Source organism: Meleagris gallopavo, chromosome 2, assembly GCF_000146605.3.
Source record: "Meleagris gallopavo isolate NT-WF06-2002-E0010 breed Aviagen turkey brand Nicholas breeding stock chromosome 2, Turkey_5.1, whole genome shotgun sequence".
Lineage (NCBI taxonomy): Eukaryota > Metazoa > Chordata > Aves > Galliformes > Phasianidae > Meleagris > Meleagris gallopavo.
In genome coordinates, this window is record NC_015012.2 from 32,148,152 (window position 1) to 32,175,200 (window position 27,049).

A 27,049-nucleotide genomic window follows, 5' to 3' on the forward strand; every position below is an offset into this window, starting at 1 on the left:
GCCCGACTCTCCGCGGCCCTCCTGGGGTGAAGGAGGGGAGGGAATGGCTTCGGGACGGGCTGGGGAGCTCCGTTGACTCACCTCGTTGCCAGCTGTAAACAGGCACGCGGGGTTATCCGTGGGTCTCCGGCGTTCTCCGCACTAACAAAGAGGCTTTGTGTCAGCTCGGTTCTGAGGGCCCTCTCTGTCGCCTCTGCAGCACCGATGCTTTGCGCTTGGCTGCTGCTTTCCAGCTGTGTTGACCCCAGTGATGCCAGCAGCAGCTCTATTGTGGCTTTTTCTTTGAGGGTTTGGGTCGGTGATGTAGGGTTTCAGCCTCTCCACTTTAGGTAAAGAGTTCAATGAGAGTCAAGTTGGAGATCTTTAAACATTTTGACTGCCCTTTCTTTTTCATCTCTTTTTAACACTTCTAACCAGGTACCGCTGGAACAACATGCCTCGTTTGGAGAAGGTTTACCTAAAGAATAATGTCATGGGTCTTATATCCAGTGTAAGTGCCTTCTGGTCTCTGATGGGTCTCATATCCAGTGTAAATTAGTGCCTTCTGGTCTGTGACACATGGTTCGTTCACTTGGAGATAGAAGGTGGGCGCAAACAGAAGAAAAGACGCCTGCCTGTTTTCTAGCATCAGGGACCTGAATTCAAGCCTGGAGTTTGTTATTCTCTTGCTTTGCATCCCTGATTGTTCCAGCACCTGTGTTGGCCATGTAATCTCACGTGGCAGGAGCCTGTGAGGCATGTACAAGCTGCTTCTGATTTCTTAGAAAGAGCATCAGTAAACAGAGGTGTTTTATCCTTTGCAAGGATACTAAAGCCATTCCCTTAGTCGTGTTCACATTACAGTTGTGGTCATGACTGAGTGACTTCCCTTTGAGGAAATGCCTTTTGGTTCCCAGATTTTACCAACTGTGGATGCCAGGGAAAGTAGCAGTGCCACTCAAATTAGCTGGGATGTCGATTTGCCCTGTGCAGTTTTTCGTTTGTTCTCTGTTGTTTAGAGTACTTGCAACCGCTCTGCAATTTTGTGTCAGAATTACGAGTGTGTCATATTTACTTGTTTGTGTAACTCTGCCCCTCTTCTCTGATAGGGAACTCAGAGCATCCTAGAGGAGGAAAGTCACATTAAGGATGTTCTGTCTCGCATTGTGGTGGAGATGATCAAGCGTGAATGGCCTCAGCACTGGCCTGATATGCTGAAGGAGCTGGATACTCTCTCCAAGCAAGGGGTATGAACCACCACTGTCTGTCCTCTTCCAGTCCCTCCTGGTGAGGTTTTCAGTCTTCCATCACTGTGAGGAAAGCCTCAGGAAAGCTCGGGGGCAGGGGAGGCAGGTTGATGATAGACTTGAGGAGTGTGTGTATGATTCAGTGTATGATTCAGTTATTCTGGGAGGGAGTTCTGGGGGAGAGAGAGAACTCTTCTTTCTTCCCAAAATGTGACTTATATCTTCACACAGTGTTTGTTTTCTACATCTCTAAGCTTGCTTCTGCGAATTTTAACGTTTCAACTGTGCTCATGAGGTTTCTTTCATTTTGGGGTATCAGGAAACTCAGACGGAACTGGTGATGTTCATCCTCCTACGTTTGGCAGAGGATGTGGTGACTTTCCAAACCCTGCCTACCCAGCGGCGGCGAGATATCCAGCAAACCCTTACCCAGAATATGGAGAAGATCTTTAGCTTCTTACTAACTACCCTGCAGCAGAACGTCAACAAGTACAGGCGCATGGTAAGCATCACCTCTCATTGGATTCAGTTGGTACTTGGAGGCATTTGGGAACTGGGATGCAACTCACGGGTCTTGGGAAGTGCAGAAGCCATCTGAAAGCTGCTGCTGTAGGTGTGAGGCAGGGATCTGCTGTGCCCAAGGAAAGCTGTGCTGATTATAGCACACAAGGCTGACAGGGTTTGCACTGGTAGTTTGGATTTGCATTGTAACTGGAATGTGTGCCTTGTGAGTGTTGGATTGTGCAGCTGGCTGATGCTCAGGGGTGGATAGCCAAAGGAATTGTGGCAGGAGCAGGTAGATTTGGGGTAGTTTGTGTAACAGACAGTGGTAAAGAGGTGTTGTCCTGGGTGCACATCTACAGTTGTTTGCTGCAGTTGTGATTGTGTTGATGCACCAAAATGCAGGAGTTTCTGGTGGCTCAGCAATGCACATGGGCCTCTCCAGCCCATTCTTCCTGGAGTTCGGGTCAGGAGGCACTTTTCTGTCAAGATGTGGCAAGGAATACTCTTCCCTTTTGTTCAAAGAGACTTTTCCTGAATTCTCAGGTAGAGGCATACACGTTGGTCAGGATACTGAAGGCAAATGTTACCCCAGTCTGTTCTTCTGTGAGGGAAGTGAATTTGAGAGAGTGAAGCAAGTTCAGAAACCGATCTATAAATAGGTTGCTTAGGTGTATCTCTTGTACTTTGCTTTTGTTTTTTTTTCTTCTGTGAATTGGAATCCAGAGTTGCTTTTAAATGTGAATCTCGGAAGGTGAAAAAACATGTACTACCTGCCCTCTGTTCTGGTACATTGCTATGCTGAAAAAACTCTCATGTACAACAGAGCATTTTCTGTGCAGTTTGTGATGGTGGGTGGGCAACCCTGGTGTGTTTTTTAGTCTGGTTGAAATGCATTTCCAGGTAAGGTTTGAATTGCAGTGCTTAAGGTTCTGAAGTGTGGCTGCTTCTGCTAACGGTGGAATCTTTCTGATTGGCAAGGTTGGAGCACCCCAGGAACAAGAAGCCCTCACCACTCCACAGGTTAGCAGATCTTTGGGATGTTTGTGCACAGGGTAAACTCTGAGGGTTGGGTGTTCAGTTACCTGTCTGCAAACTGAGACTGGGGCAGATGATGGACAGTTTCCCCAAGAGTGTCATGTGCAGTGCTTTTAAATATGCATTTCTCAATAGTGGTTCAGTTGTGAAACATTTGGGACACAAATTAACATAAAGTAAATGCACAGATTGCATTGATGGACAGTTTCCAAACCAAAACCTTGCAGACAAAGGAAGGAATGGTGCCTTTGCATCTGAAAAGTAAATAAAACTTGTCTATCTGAGGAACTCAAACTGCAATTGCAGTTTGCAGATAAGAAGGTGATGCAAGCAGTGCATTGCCACTGTTAAGTGCTTGGGACTGGGAGTCAGGCTGTAAGCTCTTGCCCTAGCTCTCTTTCCAGCTTCCATTCTGACCGTGGACAAATTACTCATCCATCTTACAAACTAATCTCAGTAGATAAAAGCCACCAGTGTCACGCAGAGGCTATCTCTTGGGTGTAAGAAGCTTCCAGGAAGCACCAAAATGCCTTTTCTTCTTGTCCCTCGTGTCTCCCTGGTGCCTGCTGACTGGAGTGTCATCTTTTGGATGAGAAATAAACTGTGGCTTAACTTGCAATTGAAGGACCTGTTGCCTTACCTGCCAGCAGTATGCAGGAGCGGTTATGATGGCTGTAGCAATGTGAGCAGGAGACTGTTGCAGCCTCTTTCATTAGGGAGCTGTTCCGTGAAGCTGCATCTGTCTGTGTTCTCGAGAACAAGCCCATCCAGCAGTGGCTGGGAGTGAGTATGTGCTGTAGCTGCTCACTTACCATCTCTTTTGTTTTCTTTTTCAGAAGACTGATCTGGCTCAGCAGCCAAAGGTGAGTGGAGCTGTGCAGGATTTAGTGCATTAGTTATTTTTAAAACCAAGACTGTTTAAAAACAGGCTTCTCCTAGGCTTTGAATCTATTACCTGCATATGGGTTTGTTCTCCCATTGTAGAAATTGCTGAGAAGAGAGAAGTGAGAGATGAACCAAGTGGAGAAATGCCAAGATCTTAGCTGATGTCCTCTGTGTGGGGACTTGGACCGACCCTTTTGCTGCCTCCTCACTTTCTCAGAATAGTTCCTGATACTGCTTTTTCCAGAGAGTGGACAGTTTTAGATGGAAATTGGTGTTTCTCCTTGGCTCTGACCTCTTGCCTCTGTTCACAGGCCCAAGCAAATTGCCGTGTGGGGATAGCAGCACTCAACACCCTGGCTGGCTACATTGACTGGGTGGCCCTGAGCCACATCACAGCGGACAACTGCAAGCTCTTGGAGATGTTGTGTCTGCTCCTGAATGAGCCTGAGCTCCAAATAGGAGCAGCAGAGTGTCTCCTAATTGCTGTCAGCAGAAAAGTGAGTTCTTCCTCAGCTCCACTGACTCCTCTTCGTTTTCCTCCTATATATGTATATATATATGTATATATATGTATCTACATCCTATATAATTCTTTGGACTGAACAATGATATCTTTGCCATTTTATTTAAGGAAACAAAATTAAAATTTGACTGCTTTGTGTCAGTGACATTTGTAGTAAATGCCATGCCAGTGCAGCACTTACAGCAGTTGTTGGAATGTTCCAGCTTCTGTGCTTCCCTCTCAGCATTGGAGATCCCCCATTAACTTTTTCCATTTTCTGCAACTAAGAAGTGGGAAATGCTGTCACCTATCTGTGTCATCTAGAAGCTCAGATCAATGACAGCAGGATCTAAACAGGTGATGACCCATATGTTCACAAGCAGCTAAGTTTGAGGCTGAGTATTTAGCAGCTGCCAGTCTGCAGTGAGGAAGAGTTAATGTCAGAGTATCAAATCTTCATTTTTAAGTTCCTGTGGTGGGGTTGCTGGGGGGAGAGTTGTTGAAATCAAGGGTCCCTTTTTTTTCCTTTGGTAACATTTTTAATGAAATCCTTTTGTGGACTGCAAGCTTCTCTCCAGGTGAAAGAACAACTGAGGATCTTCTAACCTCACTTGCAGATGGGAATAAGTAGTTCTGCTCTGATCAAAGCATTTGGTTTACTTTGTACATAGGGGAAGCTGGAGGATCGGAAACCTCTGATGGTCTTGTTTGGAGACGTTGCCATGCACTACATTCTCTCTGCTGCCCAGTGAGTACCATCCTGCTGTGATTGTTTCACACAGAACTGCATACTAATAGCTTTCTAGATGTAGCTTGCTGGGTTAGGAGACAACAAAACCATCATTTAAAAAAAAAAAAAAGAAGAAGAAGAAACCACCCTGAAAAACTGCTGTTTTTTTCAGATCCTATAATTGTAGGACAAAGTGGGGTAAATACATCAGCTTCCCTAAGCTTTTCTTCTAGCCTGAAATCAGGATCAGAGGGACTCAGAAAGAAAGGAAAATTTAGAAGTTTTAGTTGTCAATAAAGCAATGTTTTTTATGTGATAATAGCAAAGGAAAACCCATCTCCATAGAATCTAATTGTTCCAGTGTTCTCTTATATACAAGATAGTTGGCAGTGTAGCTGTTATTACAGCGTGAGTAACTGTGACCCTGTTTTTTCCATTCTCATTCCCAGGACAGCAGATGGTGAAGGCCTGGTGGAGAAGCACTATGTTTTCTTGAAGAGACTTTGCCAAGTATTGTGTGCACTGGGCAGCCAGCTGTGTGCGTTGCTAGTAAGTCTATTAAATTCCAGCAGCAATCTTAGCAAGGACAGTTCCTAGGGCTGGGAGTGAGGCAAACCTGATGTGACATGGGACCAGTGTTCTCTCTGCACATTTGGTAGTCCTAAGGTTTTCTCCACACTTCTGGAAAAGACAGAAATTACTCTCCTTGCAGATGGGATAACTGGATCCTTCTGAGTTATGGGAATGTGGGATGAAGGAACCTTGTCCGATTTCAGGCTTCTGCTGTCAACAAGAATAATCTCCAATAACCTTTTCAAAATGCTGAAGCTTTACTGAAAGTTGCTTAAGTTTCTTTCTGCTGTTGTAGAAAAACTACTCAAGGAAATTGCTCGTGTTGGAAGCTGTTTAAATTTCACCACTAAAAGTAACTTGGAGTATACCTGTTTGTTCTACCAAGATTCCCTCAAGCTTAAAGAAAAAAAACAAACAGTTTCTGTTCCTGTTGTTCGTTTTTGTAATGTTTTGTGTCAATGTTGAGATGAAAATGCACACCAATACTTTGGATACAGTGCTGACTTCTCAATTCCCACTCTCTCAGTTCAGCACAGTGCTTCTGCAGCAAGGAGGGCAGGCTTGCTGAGAGCTGCTGCTTGTGAGGGGCTAAGGTAGCCAGCCTGTGCAAAGATAATAAAGCAGAGAAAATTCTTACAGAGAGGGGAAATTAAAAAAATAAAAATAAAAAATTGAGAATATATCCCTGGCAAGAACGGGCAGCAAACAAATGGTGAGTTATTACTTCCAGTGCGAGCTGTTAGTCCATTGGGAAGTAATGAAACAGGGATTTGAATCAGCTCACACAGATTCACTTGAGAGAGGCAATTCTGAATTGTACAGCTTCAGAATGGGGATCTTCAGGGCACTGGGTCGTGTTATTTTAGTGAGGAGCAGCAAGACCTTGATTTTATGACATCGAGTGAAACTTCCTTTTCCTGACAAACTTTGCAGTAAGTTCCTGGTAAGAGATGTTCACCTATTCGACACAGGAACCATAGAGAGGAATGTGAGTGAAATCTTTTGGGTGTGTTTGCATGTGAAATTTGCAGTTTGTGGTTAAAAATTATGCAGTTTAGGTGCTGATGGATTGGAGCAAAGCTGATACTTGGTAGCAGCAGCAGTGGTTATGAATTTGGTTTTAAAGGAAGTCTAGTATCTGACTAGTCATCTTTTGCTCTTAAAAATGAACATGGTATTGTCAGCAGTACCCCCAAGCTGGTCAGCAGGATTTGCTACTAGGCTGCTAGTTCCAGGAAAAAGCTCACTGTTCTGTGGTTTTGCCTCTGTTCTTTTAGTCTGTGGCCTTGGATATAAACACTCCTGCTTTACCCCTGCCACTTCTGAACCCAGAGTGACGTGTAGTTAGTATCCTGTATAAAGCTGTTTGTCTTCCTAACAGGGTTCAGATTCTGAAGTGGAAACACCCACCAACTTTGGAAAATACCTTGACTCATTTTTAGCCTTCACAACTCACCCCAGCCAGGTATGTAGATGACCAAGTGTGTAGGTCTATGTAAGAATGTGTGACTGTATAATTAAACTAACCTAAGACAGCAGAATTTCTTCTGCCACGTATTGGTTTCCAATCTCTCCATTTCAGATAATAAAGTGGAAGACTGGGTGGTTTCTCCTCCTTTACAATCCCAGTAGGAATGATATCTGACAGAAAAGGGCTGAGTAGAGAATCTAGTGCAGTATTTGCACCTGACCCTAGTATTTATTTAGAGAGATTTTTGCCTTTTTGAAAGTTTGGATTGAGCCTGTAGGGTGCCTTGGCCGCACATAAATAGTCTGTAGTTTGTTCTTGCCTACTGACAACACTGGAATGTTAGCAGTAGAGATGGCAGTACTGAAATCCTTTTCCATTCCTTTCTTTTTCCCTCTCTTCCCCATCCAGTTTCTGCGATCTTCCACCCAGATTACATGGGGAGCCCTATTTCGGCATGAGGTTCTGTCTCGCGACCCCTTGTTGCTGGCTATGATCCCCAAGTATCTTCGTGCATCTATGACCAACCTTGTGAAGGTATGTGGGAACTCTGGGCAGACCGGTGTGAGAAAATGGTTATGTGAACATGGCCTGTGGCTTGTGAGGGAGAAAATATATTTTTACTGGGAGTGCCAGAGACATGGTCTCTGCTGAAGGCAAGATCTCAGGCTGCTGAGCAGACAGCTCCATCTTGGCATTTTGCTGTCTATTCTTTCTGTCTTTATCTCCTTGAAGTGGCATTAGCTGTGATGGCCAGCTTCTCTTCCCCTTGACCTTGTCCACTGTATTCTCTAGGTGGGCTTTCCCTCTAAAACAGACAGCCCCAGTTGTGAATACTCTCGTTTTGATTTCGACAGTGATGAGGACTTCAATGCCTTCTTCAACTGTAAGTTGTTCTCACTTCTTGTGCAGCTGAGTTTGGAGACTGCCACATTGACTTGGTCAGCTTCCAATTCCAATTCCAAACTATTTCAGCCTGGAACTTGGAGCTGAATGAATTTAGGATTTTCCTGTGGAAACTCAGGCATTTCATTTTATGGTTTCACCATCATACTTTCTATTTCACTTACTGGCCAGGTGAGAGGCCAAGTAGCGTTTGCTACCTAGTGTTGAAGATATGCCTTGTGGTGACTTAGATATAGAAAAGAAATGGCCTGGAGTCCTGTTCAAGTTAGGAGAGGAGAGCAGCTTATGAGAGACTATCTCTGTCATTCCAGAAAGAAAGTCTGTCCTGGCCCTTCTAGGGAGATTTTGGTTAAGTACCGATTGCAAGGATTGAGCATATAGAATAGCTGACCTTAATCATAATCCTAAACCAGCAGATGAGGAAGCCTGGATTTCAGTTATTTTGTATTTGCTTTCTTTGTATGTTTTACTTCTTCTAAATGAGTTTGGCTGTCTCTGGCTGGTGTAGTTTGATTCTTACTTAAATTCTTATCTTACGGTTATGTTTGAAGATTTTGAGAGTTGCATTTTTGTGTTGTTCATTAGATTGTTCATTTTACTTAACTGTAATTAATCTGGTTGGGTGTAAATCTGACTAAATGCACAGGAACAGAATCTAAGATTGTTTTAGGGGGTTAAATGGTCTTAAAAATTTTTAACATACATGAGAAAATTGGTTTGAAATGTAAAGTAGAACTATTTGGTCAGACATCTCTTAAACTTTGCAAGCTAGATCTGTAGTCAGTAAAGCTGTTTTTTTTGTGTGTGGTCTTGTCCTGGAATGCTTTGGAACAAATTAAATACCTGTCTTGACTTTGCTTTTGCTCCTATCTTTGAAAATGAAAACAAGACTTCCTGCTTTGGGGTGGGTCCTTGTTCTTTTTTTTTTTTTTGAGTTAGCATTGGCTTAGCAGCTTTTAGAGTCTGTCACTGAACTGGGGTGAGTTTGAATAATGTGGAAAAAGTGCATTTAGCCCATGAAAGTGATAGTTATTTAATGCTGGTTTGATATCTGTACGTCTCTTAGTGCTTTGTAACCAGCAAACATGTCGTTTAAGGATTATTTTTTTAGTGAATAACGGAGACTCAGTTTTACTAAGTCTGGGTTTAGTGTAATTCTCATAATTCATAATTACACTTTAATTGAATTTGTTTGTATGTTAATCCATTGCTCTTCGGTCATTTATATCTCTTTGAAAAAAATGTTTGTCTTGTTATAGCTAGTTTACTCACTGTTTATCTGAGATTACTATACAGTATTGACAAAGCAACAGACAAAAATGTTCCCAGGTCTGCAAAGCTGCAGGTGAGCTTTTGGGAGGGAGCATTTGTAGCATCAGCTTGTTACAAGGTTACATCGTTTTTCACTGCAGCTTTCAGAGCCCAGCAAGGAGAAGTGATGAGGATGGCTTGTCGTCTGGACTCTCGAACTGGCTTCCAAATGGCTGGGGAATGGCTAAAGTACCAGCTCACAGCTCCTGTTGATACTGGACCCATGAACTGTAAGTTTTTTGGGAAAGTAAAATAAAAAATAGAAGGGATTTTAATTCAAACCAAGAAGGAACTTTTTTGATGTTTCTTAATATATATATATATTTTTTTTTTGGAAGGGGAATCAAGAGATGCAGTAGGTTTTCAGGCTTTCATGGTCTTTGCAAGTTGAAAACAAAAGCAAACTGAAAAATTATTCTTTGCGGTCTGCTTCTGAAATAGCTACTGTAGAGCTCCTGGTGAGCAGGAAAGCTCCTCCTCTGTACATCATTTCTCTCTCTGAGACAATTTTGCAATTATTTGGGCCTTGCCATCTCTGTAGCATTATTTTTGTCCAGCGAAGTTCTGCTTGACTGGCAAATCCCTCTGTCAGTCACCTTGATTCCTCCTGCAAAGGAAGGCCACTTTGTGTTCTACAGAGTCACAGTGAGACCTGTGTAGCTTAGTTGCTTCCAGTGCATGCATCCGTGCTGGAATTCTGCAGGGAGAGCTGCGTGACAGAAGTATTTGTGAGGGCTAAAATGATGCGGTATGGGAGCTAATAAGCCTGGTGTTGTGCACGAGCATGGTGAGAGCTGCAGTGTTCTCTTCCTTTCAGCGAAGACAGGCGAAGGTCTCTGCTCCATCTTCTCTCCATCCTTTGTGCAGTGGGATGCCATGACCTTCTTCTCAGAGAGTGTCATCAGCCAGATGTTTCGGACCCTGGATAAAGATGTATGTGAACCACATGCTCTCTTGCCTGTTCTCCTGCCTTCTTCTGGGTTGACTTAAATGGCGTTTGTTTTTGTCAGCCATATTGTCCTTAAAAACTCTGTCGTTAACATTTACCTCCATGCAGAAAAGACAGGTTGTTTGATGAGTGCTTCTTGTGAGTACTCACCGTTCTTTAGATGGGAACAATCTCATACTGACTTGCTGTGTCAGATAATTTTTGGTTCTGGGTGGTGTGCCATGAGAAGTCACTGGAGATGGCATGCTTTGACACAGTGCCTTGTTAGAGGAGGAGAGGACTGCTTAAGCAAAAATTTTCTAAGTTTATTTAAATCATCTTCAAATTTGACCCATTTCTTCTTCTATTTTCTATACTTTTATCTGAGTGAAGTAAACTCATGCTCAGGTAGTGGGAGATCAGAAGATCAGGTGAAATTTCTCTCTGCATTTTGCTCAGGGGCAAATCAAAAAGAAAGCATTTTTTCTCTTAGTCTCAAGTTGACTGGTTTGATTTTTGCTCTGTTAGTCTGCAGTTTAGTTTAGCATTCTAATCACCGTAAAATATTTGCATGGGTTGCTGTGGTTGGTTAAGCATGGAATCTGTTGAACAGTTAAAAGGAAAACTGGGAGCCAGAGAGGGGAAAATAGCCTTTTCCAGAGATACAGGTAACACTGGGGATTTCAGATGGATGTTTTAAGGTTGCTCTAGCAGCAATGTCAATGCTTGCTATCCACCTTCTGCCAACAAGTGCACATAGCATGCAGGTAAACTCAGGTTTGCATTGCTTTTCTTTCTGCTTTTGAGAACAGCTGCCTTCAGCTGAGAGGCCTGATATCACAGCACCAGCAACTCAGCCTCATTCTAAGGAGTTCTGTGTTAACAGGCTGAAGCAGTGTTTCCTCCTCTTTCTCTCTCTTCTTTCCTCATTCCTACCCCTGTAGGAAATCCCAGTGAATGATGGCATAGATCTACTGCAGCTTGTCCTTAATTTTGAAACAAAGGATCCTCTCATCTTGTCCTGTGTGCTCACCAATGTCTCTGCTCTATTCCCATTTGTCACTTACCGACCAGAATACCTCCCACAAGTACTTTCCAAGGTATGTACTTGCAGACAGTGCTAAAATCAGGTAGGTTTTTAGGGAGCCGTGGCCCTTTTACTAAATTTGGAGTAGTTGAAAGCTCTTTACATTCCTGTCAGGGAATCTTTTGTGTTAAAAAAAAAAAAACAAAAACAAAAAAAAACAAACAGTAAAACAGATTGAGTCTTGTTCAAGGAGAAATAATGTCAAATAACAAAAATTCTGCAGTTTCTAGCCTTAAATCTCAACATTTAAGTGTACACTGCAGGCAGTTAACACCATGTTTTGTTTCGAGGTTTCTTTGTGATGATGTTTAGTCTTTCTATTTTGTCAGGGGGTCCTTATTGACTTAATGAAATTGCTCTGAAGTCACATGATCTATTCCTTGAGCTCAAAACACCCACAACTGCTAGATATTCACAAATGACATGGGCTTTAGAATTTTTCCTTCCTTTCTTCACAGTTGTTTGCTTCAGTTACCTTTGAAGTTGTAGAAGAAAGTAAGGTACGTCTGAATTAATCTCTACTTATATGCTATAACAGTTGGATCAGATTGCATTTTATTTAAGAGCATGCTGAGTTTGAAGACTGCACTGTAGTAGCTTCTCAGCTATAGCCCTGCTTCTGGAAGGGGCTGTGGAGTCCAGGCATGAATGATCTTTTGTTGGTTGGCATAGTCTTCCAAGCTTTGACTCACAGACTTAGATGGCTACAGGTGTGGTGTGAGACGAGTGCACTGAGCCCTCAAATCTATGCTGCTGCTCCTGAGAGTAAAATGTGTTCATTAGCTGTGGGTAGCCTTCAGTGGCTAGTCTACATGACTATGAGCAATGCCTGTAAAGCTGCCAGTTACCTTGGGGGAGAATGCTTTTAATCCTGATAAAGTCAGTAAGACCCACAGCATCCTCATCCTGGAGTGAGGCTTGTCTGAGCATGGACTTTTTGGGTTGGCTGTAGCTTTGGAGCAAATTAGTTGTTTTGTGGTTGGGGTGTGTGTGGAAATGTTGGGGATTTTTTTATGTGTACTCATCAGTGAAGAAAACTGTACATAATACATTTGTTTCTTGAAGATACCCTGCATTTTTCTGAACTTTCGTTTTGTTGCATTGAAGTTTGTTGTGTCTGTCCAGGCTCCTAGAACTCGAGCAGTGAAAAATGTGAGAAGGCATGCATGCTCCTCTATCATAAAGATGTGTCGGGATTACCCTCAGCTTGTGCTGGTATGTAAATTCAACTCTGTCCTGCCTCTATTTCAGTTGGATTTTGTGGGATCTTCAGTTTCCTTGGAAACAGCCTCCATTTTCCTTCAAGGAAACAATCCCGCTGCAAAAATGGCAGTGTTTAATTCCCTGCATCCTGCCCTACCACAATCCCAGTAATTTTCTTCCTGAAAAGCTGAATAGTAAAGTGATAAGTTAAATCCAAAAGAGATGATGGTGAGGAGGAGGCAAGCAGCACTGGGTTCATGTTGAATTTCTGCTTTATCACGTATGGTAGTCTCAGTTGATTTGTTAGCTGAAGACATTATCAGACTCATCTTCAGACTTTCTTCTATTACTTTAAAGAATGAAGGAGTCAGAGGAGACTATTTGTTTCTGAATTAGCTTGAGGAGACTAAAAAATACAGATATCAGTGATTTGCTTTTGAGTAAGTCTGAGTAATTCTGAGTTATGTTCGGTTTTGCTGAAGTAAATAGCTGCGTGCTCCTTTCTTCAGCAGTTTTATGTTGGGTGGTGTTGGGTGGGGAGCATCAGAGGGAATTGCTATTTGTTTAAACCTCGTTTTTGAGGATGCTGATTAAAGTTGTTTAGGAGCTCTATTCTGCAGCAGCTATCAAGAGCTAGTATCTTTTGTAGGATGATGATAGAGGAGCTGGGAAGAAGAGATGGTCTTGTGGGCTGAACATTCAGGAAAACTAGAGGTTGAGAAAGAGTTGACTGTGTAGAGAAAAGCTGCTGCTCCAGCTGTTACGAATAGCACAGTACAATCCAGAGTTTTCAACCCCTGCCTTCCCCAGTTCTCCTCCACCAAATGCATGACTTCTCCAATCGGATGTTTTTTCTAGCCCAACTTCGAGATGTTGTACAACCATGTGAAGCAACTGCTCTCCAATGAGCTACTTCTGACACAGATGGAGAAGTGTGCCCTTATGGAGGCACTTGTCCTTATCAGCAACCAGTTCAAGGACTACGAGCGGCAGAAAGCTTTCCTGGAGGAGCTCATGGCCCCTGTTGCTGGTTTATGGCTCTCCGCAGAGATGCAGAGGTATGGGTCACTATTCTCTGAGTTGGAGGTATTACAGAGATAGTCTAGTGTCCCAGTAAAGAGTTAACATACCAAAAGAGGGCGGTGGGATGCTTAGATACCTCCTGTGCTCTGGGGCAGTTGCTGTGTGCTAATAGCATTCCTGCCATTTAAAAATTGTCAGCTGAGTCTAAATGTTGTTTGTTGAATCTCGCTAGGTACGAGTAGTTTAAAATGATAGGACACTTCCTAGCATGCTCAAAGCATTTGAAGAAAGTGAGATGTAAAAGATCTTTGCTCATGTCCAGATGAAGCTAGGAAGCTGCGCTGTCCCATAGCCTTGGGCAGCTGGGTGCGTTTACCCAGCAAGGCTGTCTTCATAAAAGATTCAAAGGTCTTATGTTCCTATGGCCTAAGAGAGCTGAGAGTTGGGAATTATCTGTTTGTAGAGTGTCCACAACACTGCTGCTTTTTTTCTCAGGTTCCCAAGCACAGTGTGGAGTGCTAGCCTGTTTTGTATTTGTTCTTTAGTAGCCTGTACAAAGCTCTGTTCAAAGTACCGTGGTACAAACAGTAATGCCCTGTGCTCTCTTTTGCTGCTAGAGTTCTCTCAGATCCTGAAGCCTTTGTCTCCTATGTGGGTGCAGACAACAAAATTGCTGATCCAGTCATGGAAGATCCTAGTGGCCTGAACCGCTCTAGAGTGAGTATCGTTCCAGGAAAGGCATTATCCAGAGAGAGAGGACTCGCTGTATTTTCTTGCAGAGAAACCAAAGTTTGTTCCTGTTACTATGTTCATTTGCTAAGTGAAACACACTAAGTCATCCTCAGTTAGAAGCACCTTGTGCTTACCTAACACTTCAAATAGTAATGCAGTGTTGCTTTTGAGATGGGATGATGATGGGTTTCTCTGAAAACATATTTATTCAGGTTGTGCTCTGGCTGAATATGCTCTGTTCACATCCCTTGCTGCAGATAAGCTTTTGTGTGTACACCATTCTGGGAGTTGTGAAACGAGCTCGCTGGCCTGCAGCTATGGAAGAGGCAAAAGCTGGAGGATTCCTGGTTGGGTACTTGCCCAGTGGAAGTCCGATCTATCGCAATCCCTGTACTGAGCAAGTCCTGAAGCTTTTTGACAACTTACTTGCTCTTATAAGGTGGGTCAAGTTGACTTCAAATCAATAATATTGTCTTAAGAATTTCTGAAAGCTAAACCGTGATAAATAGATTATATGCTCAGAGCATGTTCCCTCAGTGAAGCCAGTGGGAATGCAGGCTGGTGCAGGTGCCCAAGTACTGTTCCTGACTGTTCATGGTGGGGAATGGCACTGGGGTAACTGGAGCCTTCTGAACATTCATTGGCCTGGCCTACAGAGTCCATCAAAGCCAATGGGAGCTTGGGCTGGGGTTGCCTCCCCCACCTTTTCTGCTATATATCTGCCACACAGTTAATCATTACTTGACTAACATCTCTGCTCTGCCCTCAGCCCCTGCCAGGCCACCTCTCCAGTCACCACCAGAGCAGTCCCAGCTCTCATCACATCCTTTTTGCATTGTTCTTCTCTTCAGAGTTAAATCAAGCTGGTATTGCTGAACATGAATGTCAGTTTCCTAAAGCACTGCCTGCTATTGAAACCAGTGACTAATGCATACTCTCAAGCTGTTGCTGCCTTGCAGTTACTCTCTACACACCACTGGTGTTGTATACATCTAGGGCAGTCAGAGGAGGGAGAAAGATAAGGCAGAAAAGAAGAATCCAGAATAACACGGTTCCCACATTTATAAATTAGAAATTTGTCTCGAAGTAACTGCTGACTGTGGGCTTTTGCCAGTGTCTGGCATAATGCTTCTTGAGCTGTTTTATTAGTAATGCTACATGTTGCTTACCTGGAAATTTGAGGTCTGTCATTGGCAGGAGTCTATTGAGAAAAAGCCTTTTCAGATACACTGAGATATTTCTGCTCCCAGATCTGTGAGGAGGGGATCCTATCATTCATGCTCTGTCTAGACAGCTATGTTTGATAGTCACTGACGAGCTCAAGACTGCTGCTTCCAATGAGAAGCAACATGCTGGACTGGTAGGACGGGCACATGCTGTATTGGCCCATCTCCAGCAGTGCTTCTCATCTCAGACCTCCACATAGCTCATCGAATAGTACTGTGGCCCGTGGGCCACATCTTGTTATGGCTGTGGTCCAGAGGAGCAGTGTTTGTGATGGGTTTGCCTTTTATCATGGAAGGCTGAGCTTTTGGAGCAGGTTGGGTAGAATAGGTTGGGTACCACCCTGAGCAGTGGCCTCGTGCAGCTTCTTCCAGAGCGTGGAACATATTGTGGGATATCAACTACATCGATGCCCAAGATCTGAACAGGCTTCAACAGACAGATGTATTGCTTGTACGGTTGCTATTCTTGCCAGAAGTCATATGTTACTAAAAACACCAGGCATCTCTGTTGCAACAAGTTCAGGAAGTTGTTGTCAACCACTGTTTTCTGTTGGACTTGTATTGCTCTGCCTGTGAAGAGACAGAAACTCTGCGCCTGCTTGTTCACCACCTCCAGGAAAATGCATAAGCTATGTTCTCTTCAAGTATTTCCCCATCACCGTAAAGGAGGAGGCTCCCTTGCTGCTTTTTGTCATAATGCATCTGTGTTTTTCAAGCTTTTAAGAATTTTTCTGAGCACTTGGCAAGTTACATAGAGTGGTTCAGACTTCACTCAGATGATCCAGGTTTTTCTTGAAGCTATGCATTCCAGAGAGAGCTAATGGCTGATGGAGAGCAAGAGATCCTCAACCTGGTGCCTTTCCTGGCTGCTTCTGGACAAAGAGGCCTCTCTCCATATGACAAGTGCAAACTCAGAGGTGTTCACTGTAAATGTTGATGAATCTTATGTCTTTCTGCAGAAGCAGGAGCTGGTGCTATGGTGTTTCTGGTACATTCCTTTGATGACTTTGGGTGCTTTTTTCACGTACTGCTCAGGCTTTCCTTAAAATGGATTGTACAAGAGAATATGGGATTTGGAGCAGCCTGTCAGCAGATGAGAAGTACAGAGACATGAAGGCCAGCTGGTTGGAAGCATCCAGTGTTGAGGATGCATTAATTATCATGGTTGCATTACTGCAAGAGGATGAATGCTTCTCTTATCACTGTGCCATCCAGATCCAGTGCTGCTTGTGTGCTTATTCACAGAGCAGGTGTGGAAGTCCCTTTGCAGGTGGTGTTAGTTGCTGTGTAAGCAAATCTGCAAGCAGCAGCTGCACAGGTCCTCCTATGCAGCTGAAGTGAACTCTATGTCAGGCACCAGTATGCAAAAAAGGGCATTTTGCAGGCAGAGCAGTTGGATCTGCAGCCCTCTGGGCATTGTGTGGCATTTTTCTGCTGTGTTTGCTGATGGATGGAGTGAAAGCTGCTAACCTGATGGGTTTTGGCCAAAGTAAGTAGTTTGATGGTGAGAACAGAGAAGCAAGATGAATGAGAGTCCAGGTAACGAGGAAGATAAAGTAGCTTTGAGTGGTATGGACAGCATGGTGTTTTCCCTGCCAGCCTATATTTCAGTGTCTAACCATCTCAGTAGCTATGTTTATGGAATGATTTTGTAGTTGCTTTGTTAATCATTGCTTGCAGCTTTTTGAGTGATGATTCCATCTGTGGTGCAATATTTCATCTAACTGCTTTCTCGCTTCTGGTTTAAATTGTTCTCTCCTGGGTTTAAGCCCAAGTTACACAAATCTCTAATCACCAATTCAGTCTTGCCTTTAGATGAAGGCATTTCCTGGAGTCAATAGTTATATTAACTGATGGGCACCGCACCTTTATTGTGCTGGGATTTGCAGATGTTTTCATTTGTTGGGGTTTTTTTGTTGTTGTTGTTTTTTGTTTTCTTACAAATGGACTGAAGAAGCATGGCAAATTCTTTGCACAGACCAAGGCTTTTCCAGAACTTCTCTTGATGAGTTAATGACAACATCAAGGCATTAGTGCTGATGAAATAATTGTTGGATAGACATGGGATTCTGTAGCTTTTTCAGTGTAAACAGCTCAAGGTCTAGGTCAAGACTTCAAGCACAGACTGTTCCAGACTCATCTTTTAGCCTCCAAGCCCACTTCTTTAGGCTGAGTCACTCTTTCCAGCAGAGCTGTGGCCATGTCAGAAAATACATTACTTGAAGTCTTGCAATATCCTTTGCTTAAAGTATAAACATCTCTTGAATTCTGTTTTTCCATGCTTTCCTGTGTGTTGGATGCCCAGGAGTGCTGCACACTGATGAGTTTCAGCTGGACCATGCCTCGGGGCTACATCTTCATCATGTACAAGGGTTGTTGGATGCTTTTTTAACTCCCCTGGGGAGTGACTTACCAGCCATTTTCTGGTACCAAGGAGAGCTTGCTAAAATGTGAAGGGAGATTGCCTTGTGAGTGAACATCTGCTTTCCCAGTTGCCAAACTTGAGAAAGTGCTTCAAGGATTCAAACAACGAAGAACCATGACCACAGCTTCAGGATGTGACTGTCTGACCTTCCTGCTGGGGTTAGAGCAGCGGGGTCCCAGGGTGCATCCCACAGTGCCACAGTCCTTGAGTTTGCCCCACTGCCGTCTGCTCAGTGCGAGGCAATGCCACCATTGGCATGGAGGCAGCAGGAGATACACAGGAGGAGAGGTGGTTTTAGCAGCTAGGTTTCAGATAGCCTCAAGCAGAAATGCGCAGTTTCTGAGTCACTGAAACTGCATTGTCCAAACTTTTGGAAGAGGGGCTGCTCCCTGACTTTTCTTTGGGAAAAGTCAGCTGCTGTCCCCTTTGAGGCCTGTTGCATGGTTTGAGACCCAGCCCAGAATGAGAGTATGAGTGGCTAAGAAGTGATTTGTGTAACTCTTACGACACTTAAATACTTGCCTTCCTCACATGCAGTGAGCAGGGAAGTATGAAATACTCACAGAGAAAAATGGGATAGTTGTTGTTTTGGAAATAACTCAGGCTCTCTGCAAACTCAGGCAGCGATCACTGCATTGGGGTCGCCAGGATTGTGAACAGAGACCTTCAAAAAAATATAAAAAAAACCATTAAGACATGAGTGAAAGCTGAGACGCTGGAGAACGTACTGAGGTCTACCCGTGCTCCCTTCCCCCAGCCATTCCCGTGTATCCCCCTGCTTTGGGAAACGCTGCTCTAGGGGGAGATACTGAGTTGCCCTTGATCACCTCTAGCAGCAGGTACAATGGCATTGCAGTTTTGGAGGAGGCTGCAGGATTTGTGCTGTGTGCAGCTGGCGACACCCAGAGTGGAGGTCTGAGGTCTCAAAGGAGAGAGGTAGGTGAGAGAGACACCCCCTGCCAAGTCCAGCTCTGAGTGTCAGTGCCCTGGCTACGAGGGGACCCATTTTGGCCTGGATGGCAAGAACCGGCCACCTGTGGCGGAATTGGTGTCCCTCTCGGAGAGCTGACCACGGCCACCTCCTGATGACGTGGAGTTGTTCCCAGTCGGATGTGTTGTCCAGGGGGCACCTGTGTCTGCCATGAGTAACTCCTGCATTGGACCAGTGTTCTCCCTAGAGCCCCTCCAATGCCGCCTGCCATTCTGGGGACTGTGACCCATCCCTGAGGGGCAGTGTGTGTATTTGGAGCTGAAACAGCCCCTCCCTCTGCAGGGGACTTAGGTGCAGAAGATCTCTTGAGATGACAGAGTCTGTGTCTTGTCGGTTTTTAAAGCACATTCATATCCCTTTGGCCAAGCTAAGAACTGCTGGGAGTTCTTACTGTCAGTGCTTGCAAGGGGTGGGGTGAACCGAAATAAGTAGAAGGGGCAGCCAGGAGATTTGGGACATGAGGTGGAATCACTCCATGTCTCTTTGGGGTGAGCTTCCCCAGTATTTTTGCAGGTGGGGAAGGGGGATCCCATGCACACGTGCTTGGTCTCACCTTCCTCATCGTCTGCCTCAGAGGAGCTGTTCACAAGCTGAAGGAGAGGATCCCACTGTCAAGGGCAAGAGGGGTTGACCCACATGTATATAAACCAAGTGCTCTTCTGTTTCAGGACTCACAACAATCTCTACATGCCAGAAATGGTGGCTAAGCTGGGGGAAACATTTGCAAAAGCCCTAGACATGCTGGAGGTAGAGAAGAACGCCATCCTAGGTAAGGAACTTCTCTTTAGGAACATGTGGGCAGGTTTTTCAGGGCTATCTGAGGTAGTGGTCCACTGAGAGGAGCTGGAGAGCCAGCTTTTTCACAGTATTTGCAGCTTAGTTCTGCTTTGAACCTGCTGAAATGAAAAACTACTAGCTTCAAACAAATCTGTTTCTTCTGCTTGAAATAAAGGGCTTTCCACCAAGGTGCTTACCAGCTGGGCAGGAGTCTGTGCAATGTGGCACTTCAGGTTGCAGAGTCTGGGGCGGTTGATTACAGAGGTGGTTGTCTGCCTCTGAGTAGTGCTCAAGCAAGAGTGAGTGCAGAAACTTGTCCCAAAGGGTAGGAGCCAAGTCCTGCAGTACGGCCCTGTCACTTATTAAACAGAGACTTCTGAAATGTTAAAATGGATTGGAGACCGAAGCCTTTCCAACCCAGCAGAAGAGTGGTCTTGTGGATAAAAGTATAAACCATTACTCGTGAAACCCCACTCCTGAGGGGTGTACTGTTCCCCTTTCGTTGACGTAATTGGAGTTTCATTCTTTCCCATAGGTCTCCCTCAGCCTCTACTGGAGCTTTATGACTCTCCTGTTTACAAAACAGTCTTAGAAAGGATGCAGGGTTTCTTTTGTACCCTCTACGATAACTGGTAAGTGCGCTGGATACCCCAACACAGTCCAATATAGCACAGCTGGAGCAGCTATTGCTGGGTGCTGACGTGTTCTAGACTTATGCTTTCCACGTGCACTGCATTCTCTAATATCCAAGTACCATGTGCAGTGGTGAACTACACTCAGTGGTTGTAGCCTACCACACACATGAACACAGTCACTGGAGAATGTACCCCAAAATGTGGATCTGCTTTTTAGCTCTTCCACAGTCATGTGTGAGCATACATCAGCACTTGGAAGTGCGTTTTACTGCTTAACTCCTCACTGAATCATTGTCCCTCTGCAGATATCCTAGGAAAATAAAAGAAAAAAGAGATACTATGCTAAAATTGATAGATAGAAACTTGATAGTGTTTAAGACCATGGCAACTATGTAATCTCAAGATGACAGCTCTTGCAGCCTTTCCAGGTCACATGCAGGATACCTAGTCTCTAGCACAGCTGCAATTAACCTGTTCTTTATTGCAGTTTCCACATACTGGGGAATGCAGGCCCATCCATGCAGCAGGATTTCTACACGGTTGAGGGTCTTGCCTCCCAGCTCATCAGCTCAGCTTTCATCAACCTGAACAACATTCCTGATTACAGATTGCGTCCTATGCTCCGTATCCTTCTGTCACTGTCTTGGGCCAGCCAGGGAGGCTTTAAGCGTGTAAATCAAAAATCCAGTGGCTTCCTGACATTATTTTAAGTAAGGCCAGGACAAAACAGTCAGAGGAAGAACCAGTCATTTTGCACTTGGGCTAGGTCCCTGCCATTTCCTCCCACTGCCCTGTAGGTGCTGTTTAGTGAGTAGCTGTTAGCAGTGGGAGGGGAGGAGTGGGCCCTTCACCTTCCTAAATGAGCCCAGCATGCTGTCAGTTGGCCTAGTAGAATGGGCTGCTTTGGGCAGCGTAGCAACAGGCCATGTGTGCTGTGTCTCTTCCTTAACTGGTCTGTGCAGGTGTGTTTGTGAAGCCCATGGTACTCTCCTGCCCTCCAGAATACTACGAAACCCTTGTCTGCCCCATGCTGGGACCACTCTTTACCTATCTGCACATGGTAAGAAAACAGATTGTTCAATGTTTGCTTCTTGGCAGCCCAAACTCCTTGTAGCAGCTGGCAGCAAGCAGAGTGTGAGAGCTTCGGTGTCTCTCCAAAGTCAGCAGAGACAAGGGCAGAGCCTCAATACTGAATGGCTTTGATGCAGTTTAGGGGAGCAAATTTTTAGGTGCTTTGAACCTTGGCTTTCCCACCGCACCCCTTGCTGCGAACTCAAACCGTTGGTTATTGGATCCTCAAACTTCAGCCATGAGAATTTGGAAGTGGGAGGCTTTTGCCTGTGTCCCCACATTTTCTTGACAGCTCGCTCGAATTCCCAGTGTCTATACAGACAGGTCTTTGCGGTTGTCCATCACAGTTGATAGCAGTTCTTGTCCCACTCAAAGTGGGGCTGTGTTTAAAGCTCTTGTGCTTCTGTTGAAGGCTACTGTTGCTTCCAAGTGAGACTGCACTAGGATTTCTCTGCAGTGTGGAGTCTTCTTAGGAAGCTATTGAATCTTCTCTTTTGTCTTGGTCTTCAACAGAGGTTGTCTCAGAAATGGGAAGTGATCAACCAGCGAAGCATTCTCTGGTAAGCTTCACCCCTCAGTGAATACTGAAAGTGGGAAATGGGGAGTGGGATGGAGCTTGTTTATGTCTTTTACTTAGCCTTTTGCATACAAAAGAGCCCTGTCAGTAGGGAGCTGGAAAATACTTGTTCTTCTGGGGCTCTGACTTGAACTTGCAGCTTTCTGGTTTTGCTCTTGGACTTGTTATATGGTAATGTTAGTGAGGAATTTGCTTAGCTCATCCTAACCTGGCCACATCTGCACCTCAGTACTCTCCACTTTGCTGAGAGAATGGTGATCTTAACTGGTCTATGGTCTCACTCGCTGTCCCTATGTTTACCGTGATGGTGACTGACTCCCTGTGCTTTGGGAAGGGGAATACTTTAAGACATTGTCTCCCCTCACACAAAAACCTGTTATTTTCAGTGAGGATGATGCTGCAGATGACAACCCTGAGTCTCAGGAGATGCTTGAGGAGCAGTTGGTCAGACTGCTGACCCGAGAAGTCATGGATCTCATCAGTAAGTGAAATCAAGCTGGGTTCGCTGCTATGCTTGGGATGTTTGCCCTGGAAAGGAACTACAGGATTTCCAGCTTGCAGTAAAACTTAGCTATAATGGCCAGTAGCAATTAATGTAATCATTAGAAGCCAAGTCTGAAACAGACCTGTCAGAAACTTATCTCAACCTAGTAAGAGATTACTTTAAAACCTTCAGAAGAAAGTTTTTTGTTTTTTTCCTTTTTTGTTTTGTTAACAATTAGGGCTCTGTGGTTTTCAGCACTGTCCCCATAGGAATCTGGTCATCCTTTGGAATTTGGGTTCTTCCTTTCTGTGCCCTGGAGCCAGATACATGACAGCAAGTCATGGACAGCCTGAGTATAGAATGTTTTTTTTGCTGACAGAAGCATCTCTCCCCACAAGCAATCTCCTTTCTTTGCTTTCCCTTTCTCCACTGTTGAATTTTTGCCAGTGTGGTTTTGAGCAGAGAGGCAGGGAAAATTAACTCGACATAGAGTTCACAGGTCCTCAGCTTTGTATTTCTTCATAAGCCTTACAGTGCTACTGTTCTCCAGTTTTAGACTCCTAGTGATTTTGTGCATTCCTAGTTCTTAGTAATTTGAAGCAGCCCCTGTGCAGCAGGTTCCACTGTGGGAGGATTCTTTGAATGGGTCATTTTGGCCTAGTTAGTACAGTATTTGGCTTTTATTGCTGTGCTTTCAAATTCTTCATATATTTTGTGAGAAGAAAGGTCAGGGGAGACCTGGAGGAAGCTTGAAGCAGCTGTGAGCCCATTAGAGAATGCAGGATCATCTTTGCATGTTCTGAAGTAGCATCTTGCTTCTTCTGCTCAATTAACAATTGTTTTTGCAGCTGTTTGCTGTGTTGCTAAGAGAGGTGCTGAGCATAACTCTTCTGTTGCTGTGGACGGAGATGGTGAGTAAATGCCCACCTTTGCCTTCCCACCCTTTTGGTGCAACAAACACCTTTCTCATTTGTTAAAAGGAGAGGCTGGCCTGCAGATGGAGATGGTGAGGGGTATTGGTGTGGTGTGCAGCTTTCAGCTCAAATCCTGCCCAGTGTTTCTGAAGACCACAGAAAAAGAACAAAAGAACAGCCTGGCCTAAGCATAAATGTGCAATGTGATATGGTTTATGGGGTAGCATGTTGGAGCAGCTGATTCTTACAGGGTCAAGAGGAGGGCTGAGCTGAAGAGTGGGTATTCCTGAGAGCTGCATGGAGCTAGTTAGATGCTAATTCCTGCCCCACAAAGAGTGGGTGCTATCTGGTTGGAGAGATGCCCTGGCAAGCTGTGCCAACAGGCTGACTCTGTGTGCTGTTCCTGGGTTCCCAGCTCAGATCTTGCAGTGTCTTCCTCAGGAGGCCCCATTCACAGTGCTGCTTTTCTCTCTTGTGCAGATGATGAAGCAATGGCCACGGATGTGACTCCTCCTGCCAGCGCAGAGCTGACAGAGCTTGGAAAGTGTCTGATGAAGCAGGAGGTAAGAGCATGCTTTCATTGCCACCATCCTTTCTGTGCTCTCTTTGTCATGCATCTCTGTGGCGCAGATAGTCTGCTTCAGCATCCCCAGTGTGGGAAACTTCTTTTCAGACCATACTTGTTTTTGGAGGGCTGTGTTAATTGTTGCGAAAGCCACAAAGCGCTCAGGGCTTGGAATCCAGTGTAACATTCAGCTACAGTGTGTCAGCAGTTCTGTGGGTGAGGCAGAGGGCATTCAGCCCCCTCAGCACTTCTTGGATTTGCCTCCCAGTCCTGGGCTCCTGGCTTCAGATGGAACAACTCCACACAGCAGCTGCACCTTGTGGTACTCGTTAGGTGCTTTTCAGCACCTCCAGCTGGAGCAGCAGCAGCAGCACACAGGATGTAGAGTCTTTGGTTTGCTTCTTGGCTGCCTTTTGGTATAAATGGTATAAATTTGGTGGAAAACATCTCTTGACTGGTTTATTCCTCTTACTCCTTCTCAGGATGTTTGCACTGCTTTGATGATCACTGCCTATGCATCCCTCTCCTGGAAAGACACCTTGTCCTGCCAAAGAACCACAACACAGCTTTGCTGGCCGCTGCTCAAACAGGTACATACAGCAGGAAGATACGGGTGCATTCTGGCAGAACTGGGAGAGGAAACTGTGAAAGTAGTGAGAATGAGAAGCATGGCTGCTTCACCCCTGGGTTCCTTCTCCCTTGAGAAGGCTGAACTGCTCTGAGAGGGCAGTCGTGTCATATCCTGTGTCTGTACTGACGGTGCCTCTTCCCCAGGTGCTTCCAGGCAATTTGCTGCCCGATGCTGTGTCCTGGTTTTTCACCAGTGTGCTGAAGGGCTTACAGATCCACGGGCAGCACGATGGCTGCATGGCAGCTCTCGTCCATCTGGCTTTCCAGATCTACGAGGCCTTGGTGAGAAACTGTCAGCATGCCAGCTTGTCTGGGGGTTGGTGGGAAATAAATCCTTTGTCTGCTTAGAGGGGCGCAGAGAAGCCAGCGGCCCTCGGGGAGGGCAGCTGCATTGACCATACTTCTCCTTGCAGCGTCCTCGCTATGCTGAGCTGAAGGTGGTGATGGAGCAGATCCCAGATATCCAGAGGGACTCGTTGGAGCAGTTTGATTCAAAGCTTCTTAACCCAACGCTGCAGAAAGTGGCAGACAAGCGCCGGAAAGATCATTTCAAACGCCTCATAACGGGTTGCATTGGGGTAGGTGATATCCTGGGGGAAAACAAGTCTGTTTCATCTAATCCCTGTGCTCTGGAGAAGCGTCAGGGCAGTCAGCCTGCTTAGCTCTCCCTGCCCACCCCCTTTTCCAGCCAAGAGGCTGTTGCAGGAGATTGCAGATTCTATTTGCCCCCTCATCTCACTGAGATACCTTACACAGGGGTGCCTGTAGGGAACTGGGAGTGGAAACATTTGAACAAATCTGTGAAGTGGGTCCTGGGCTTTTGAAGATGGTGGAATTGGATCCCGATGAGCTGACTTAGAACCTGGGGTAGTAGTTGCACTGATTGTTACCCTGATGCTCAATTGGGAAAGACCAGGTCTGAGATTCCCCCCCACCTCAGAGATGCAGGCATGCTACCCTGAGCTGACTGGGGGTTTTGAGGGTGGTGATGACTGATGCCTGTCTGTCCTCTGCAGAAGCCACTTGGAGAGCAGTTCCGCAAGGAGGTTCATATCCGGAACCTCCCATCTCTCTTCAAAAAGGTGAAGCCATCGCTGGAGACAGATGTGCTGGAGACAAATGAGGATGGAGAGGATCTCACTGTGCTCTTTGAGCCCTGAGCCTGAGATGCTGCAGCCATCTCTTTCCTTACTTTGTATTTCATCTCTTCTCATAGTAAGCACACTAGATTCTCCTTGTCACCACCTCTCAGAGCATTTGTCTCAATAAAGCCCCTTACAGGTCCTGTCCCATCCTCCTCCCTACAATGGGATGGGGTCTGTGGTGGCATCTGTTCCAGTCTGTTAAGCTTTCTCTTATTCCTTCCCCTCCCCTACACTGGATGAGCATCTTTAGACCTTTGTGTCTCTGCAAGGTGGGAGCTGACCCCATAGACTGTTAGGTAAAACCTGGTCATCCTATAGCCTTGGGTCACTCTTACTCGACTTCTTCATCCTTCGGGGTTTAGGATTAGTGCAAAGTATAGTGCAGCATGTGAAAAGGGGCTACCTTCATCTTTCTCTGGGTGTTAGTAGCCAGGCTTTGCAGGGGATCCATCGGGCACTGCTGTCATGCCTATCATGCTTGTCTCTAGTGGACTCCTGTTCTAATGGATCCATTTCCCTCCAGGATGCTGGGCTGAGGGCTGTGTGCCAAGGAAGCCTTGCAGTGCTCCAGGATCTCCTTGAGATCAGTCTTTTTAAGGTACAGCTCCTCTGTGGGAGGCAGACACCATCATACATTTATATACATATGTATGTATATATATGTGATCATACAACTTGTTCTACCCATAGCCAAATGAAAGGCTTTGACTTCGTGCTAGCTTTTCTTGGATATCCTTAAGGGGAAGCAGGACAGATTTTATTTTTTGTCTTTACCATGCCCTGATGATGGCCAGTGCAGGGTGCACAAAATCTGGACCAATGCCTGAAGCACCTGCAAAACAAACGAGATCTCCTCACCTTCTTGCTGTGGAGGTGACAAGAGTCTGTGTTTTCACCCAGCCTGGTACTTCTCAGAGGAGTGTAGTGGGGCAGGAGGAGTGGGGATTATACTGCAGTTTATGGGGAAGAGCCAGGACAGAAACTGGGTTTCAGATGAGGTGAGGCTTGTATCAAACAAGGTTTGCAAAGTTGGTTCTTCTCGGCATGACATATGGTTCATTCAGCATACGCTAATGTTGGTACAGAGCTGCAAGGCTCAGCTCATTTTGCCATTAAAAAGAACCAAGAATTAAATCCTGCTGGGGCAGATAGGACTGAAAAATTTGGGTTGGAAGGGGTTGGAATGCAGAAAAGATGAGCGTGCCTTGGGAATCTACACACCCTCCTGCCCCTGCTGTTCCACCAGCACCCTCTACTTTCCTCCTGGCCTCAAGCATTTTAACCTCTGAGCTACGTGGCTCCTGGCTCTAGCAAAGGCTGGGTGTATTTATTGTGTTGTGATATTTTTAACATTCTGTGACTTCATGCTAGAACAAGGGGTTTTTTTAAATGGTTTTTAGAACCTTTTTTTTGTAGGAATGTTTAAATCTAAAGCTGTCTCTGAACTGGTTGTGTTACACCTCTGAATGTCAGTAAAACTATTCCAGTTTCATATC

At 45.1% G+C, this 27,049-nt stretch overlaps 1 protein-coding gene across 3 annotated transcripts; it reads left to right on the forward strand.

The window, feature by feature from the left end:
- The first annotated feature begins 389 nt into the window (after positions 1 to 389).
- On the forward strand, positions 390 to 27,049 carry XPO5 (exportin 5). Of its 3 annotated transcripts, none has more exons than XM_031552399.1 (31): positions 390 to 490; positions 1,089 to 1,226; positions 1,546 to 1,728; positions 2,709 to 2,750; positions 3,602 to 3,628; positions 3,962 to 4,147; positions 4,824 to 4,900; positions 5,332 to 5,431; positions 6,837 to 6,920; positions 7,335 to 7,460; positions 7,719 to 7,809; positions 9,242 to 9,370; positions 9,958 to 10,073; positions 11,013 to 11,168; positions 11,614 to 11,655; positions 12,263 to 12,370; positions 13,217 to 13,416; positions 13,999 to 14,098; positions 14,371 to 14,552; positions 19,424 to 19,524; positions 20,068 to 20,164; positions 20,655 to 20,791; positions 21,130 to 21,227; positions 21,752 to 21,798; positions 22,202 to 22,296; positions 23,148 to 23,210; positions 23,694 to 23,776; positions 24,261 to 24,368; positions 24,553 to 24,690; positions 24,822 to 24,986; positions 25,425 to 27,049. In XM_031552399.1, the coding sequence occupies exons 1-31, from the start codon at positions 434 to 436 to the stop codon at positions 25,566 to 25,568; spliced, it is 3,420 nt and encodes a 1,139-aa protein (XP_031408259.1). In that variant the 5' UTR covers positions 390 to 433; the 3' UTR covers positions 25,569 to 27,049. The 3 variants fall into 3 exon arrangements, with proteins under 3 accessions (XP_031408259.1, XP_010705193.1, XP_031408260.1); XM_010706891.3 differs by having other exon boundaries at positions 12,281 to 12,370; XM_031552400.1 differs by lacking the exon at positions 2,709 to 2,750.

What these genes read in the sequence shown, in the direction of transcription:
- XPO5 (XM_031552399.1), top strand. Translation starts at nt 434, where the DNA reads ATGCCTCGTTTGGAGAAGGTTTACCTAAAGAATAATGTCATGGGTCTT. An exon ending in CTATGACCAACCTTGTGAAG is followed by an intron (nt 7,461 to 7,718) that starts GTATGTGGGAAC and finishes TGTATTCTCTAG; the next exon opens with GTGGGCTTTCCCTCTAAAAC. An exon ending in ATTACCCTCAGCTTGTGCTG is followed by an intron (nt 12,371 to 13,216) that starts GTATGTAAATTC and finishes TGTTTTTTCTAG; the next exon opens with CCCAACTTCGAGATGTTGTA.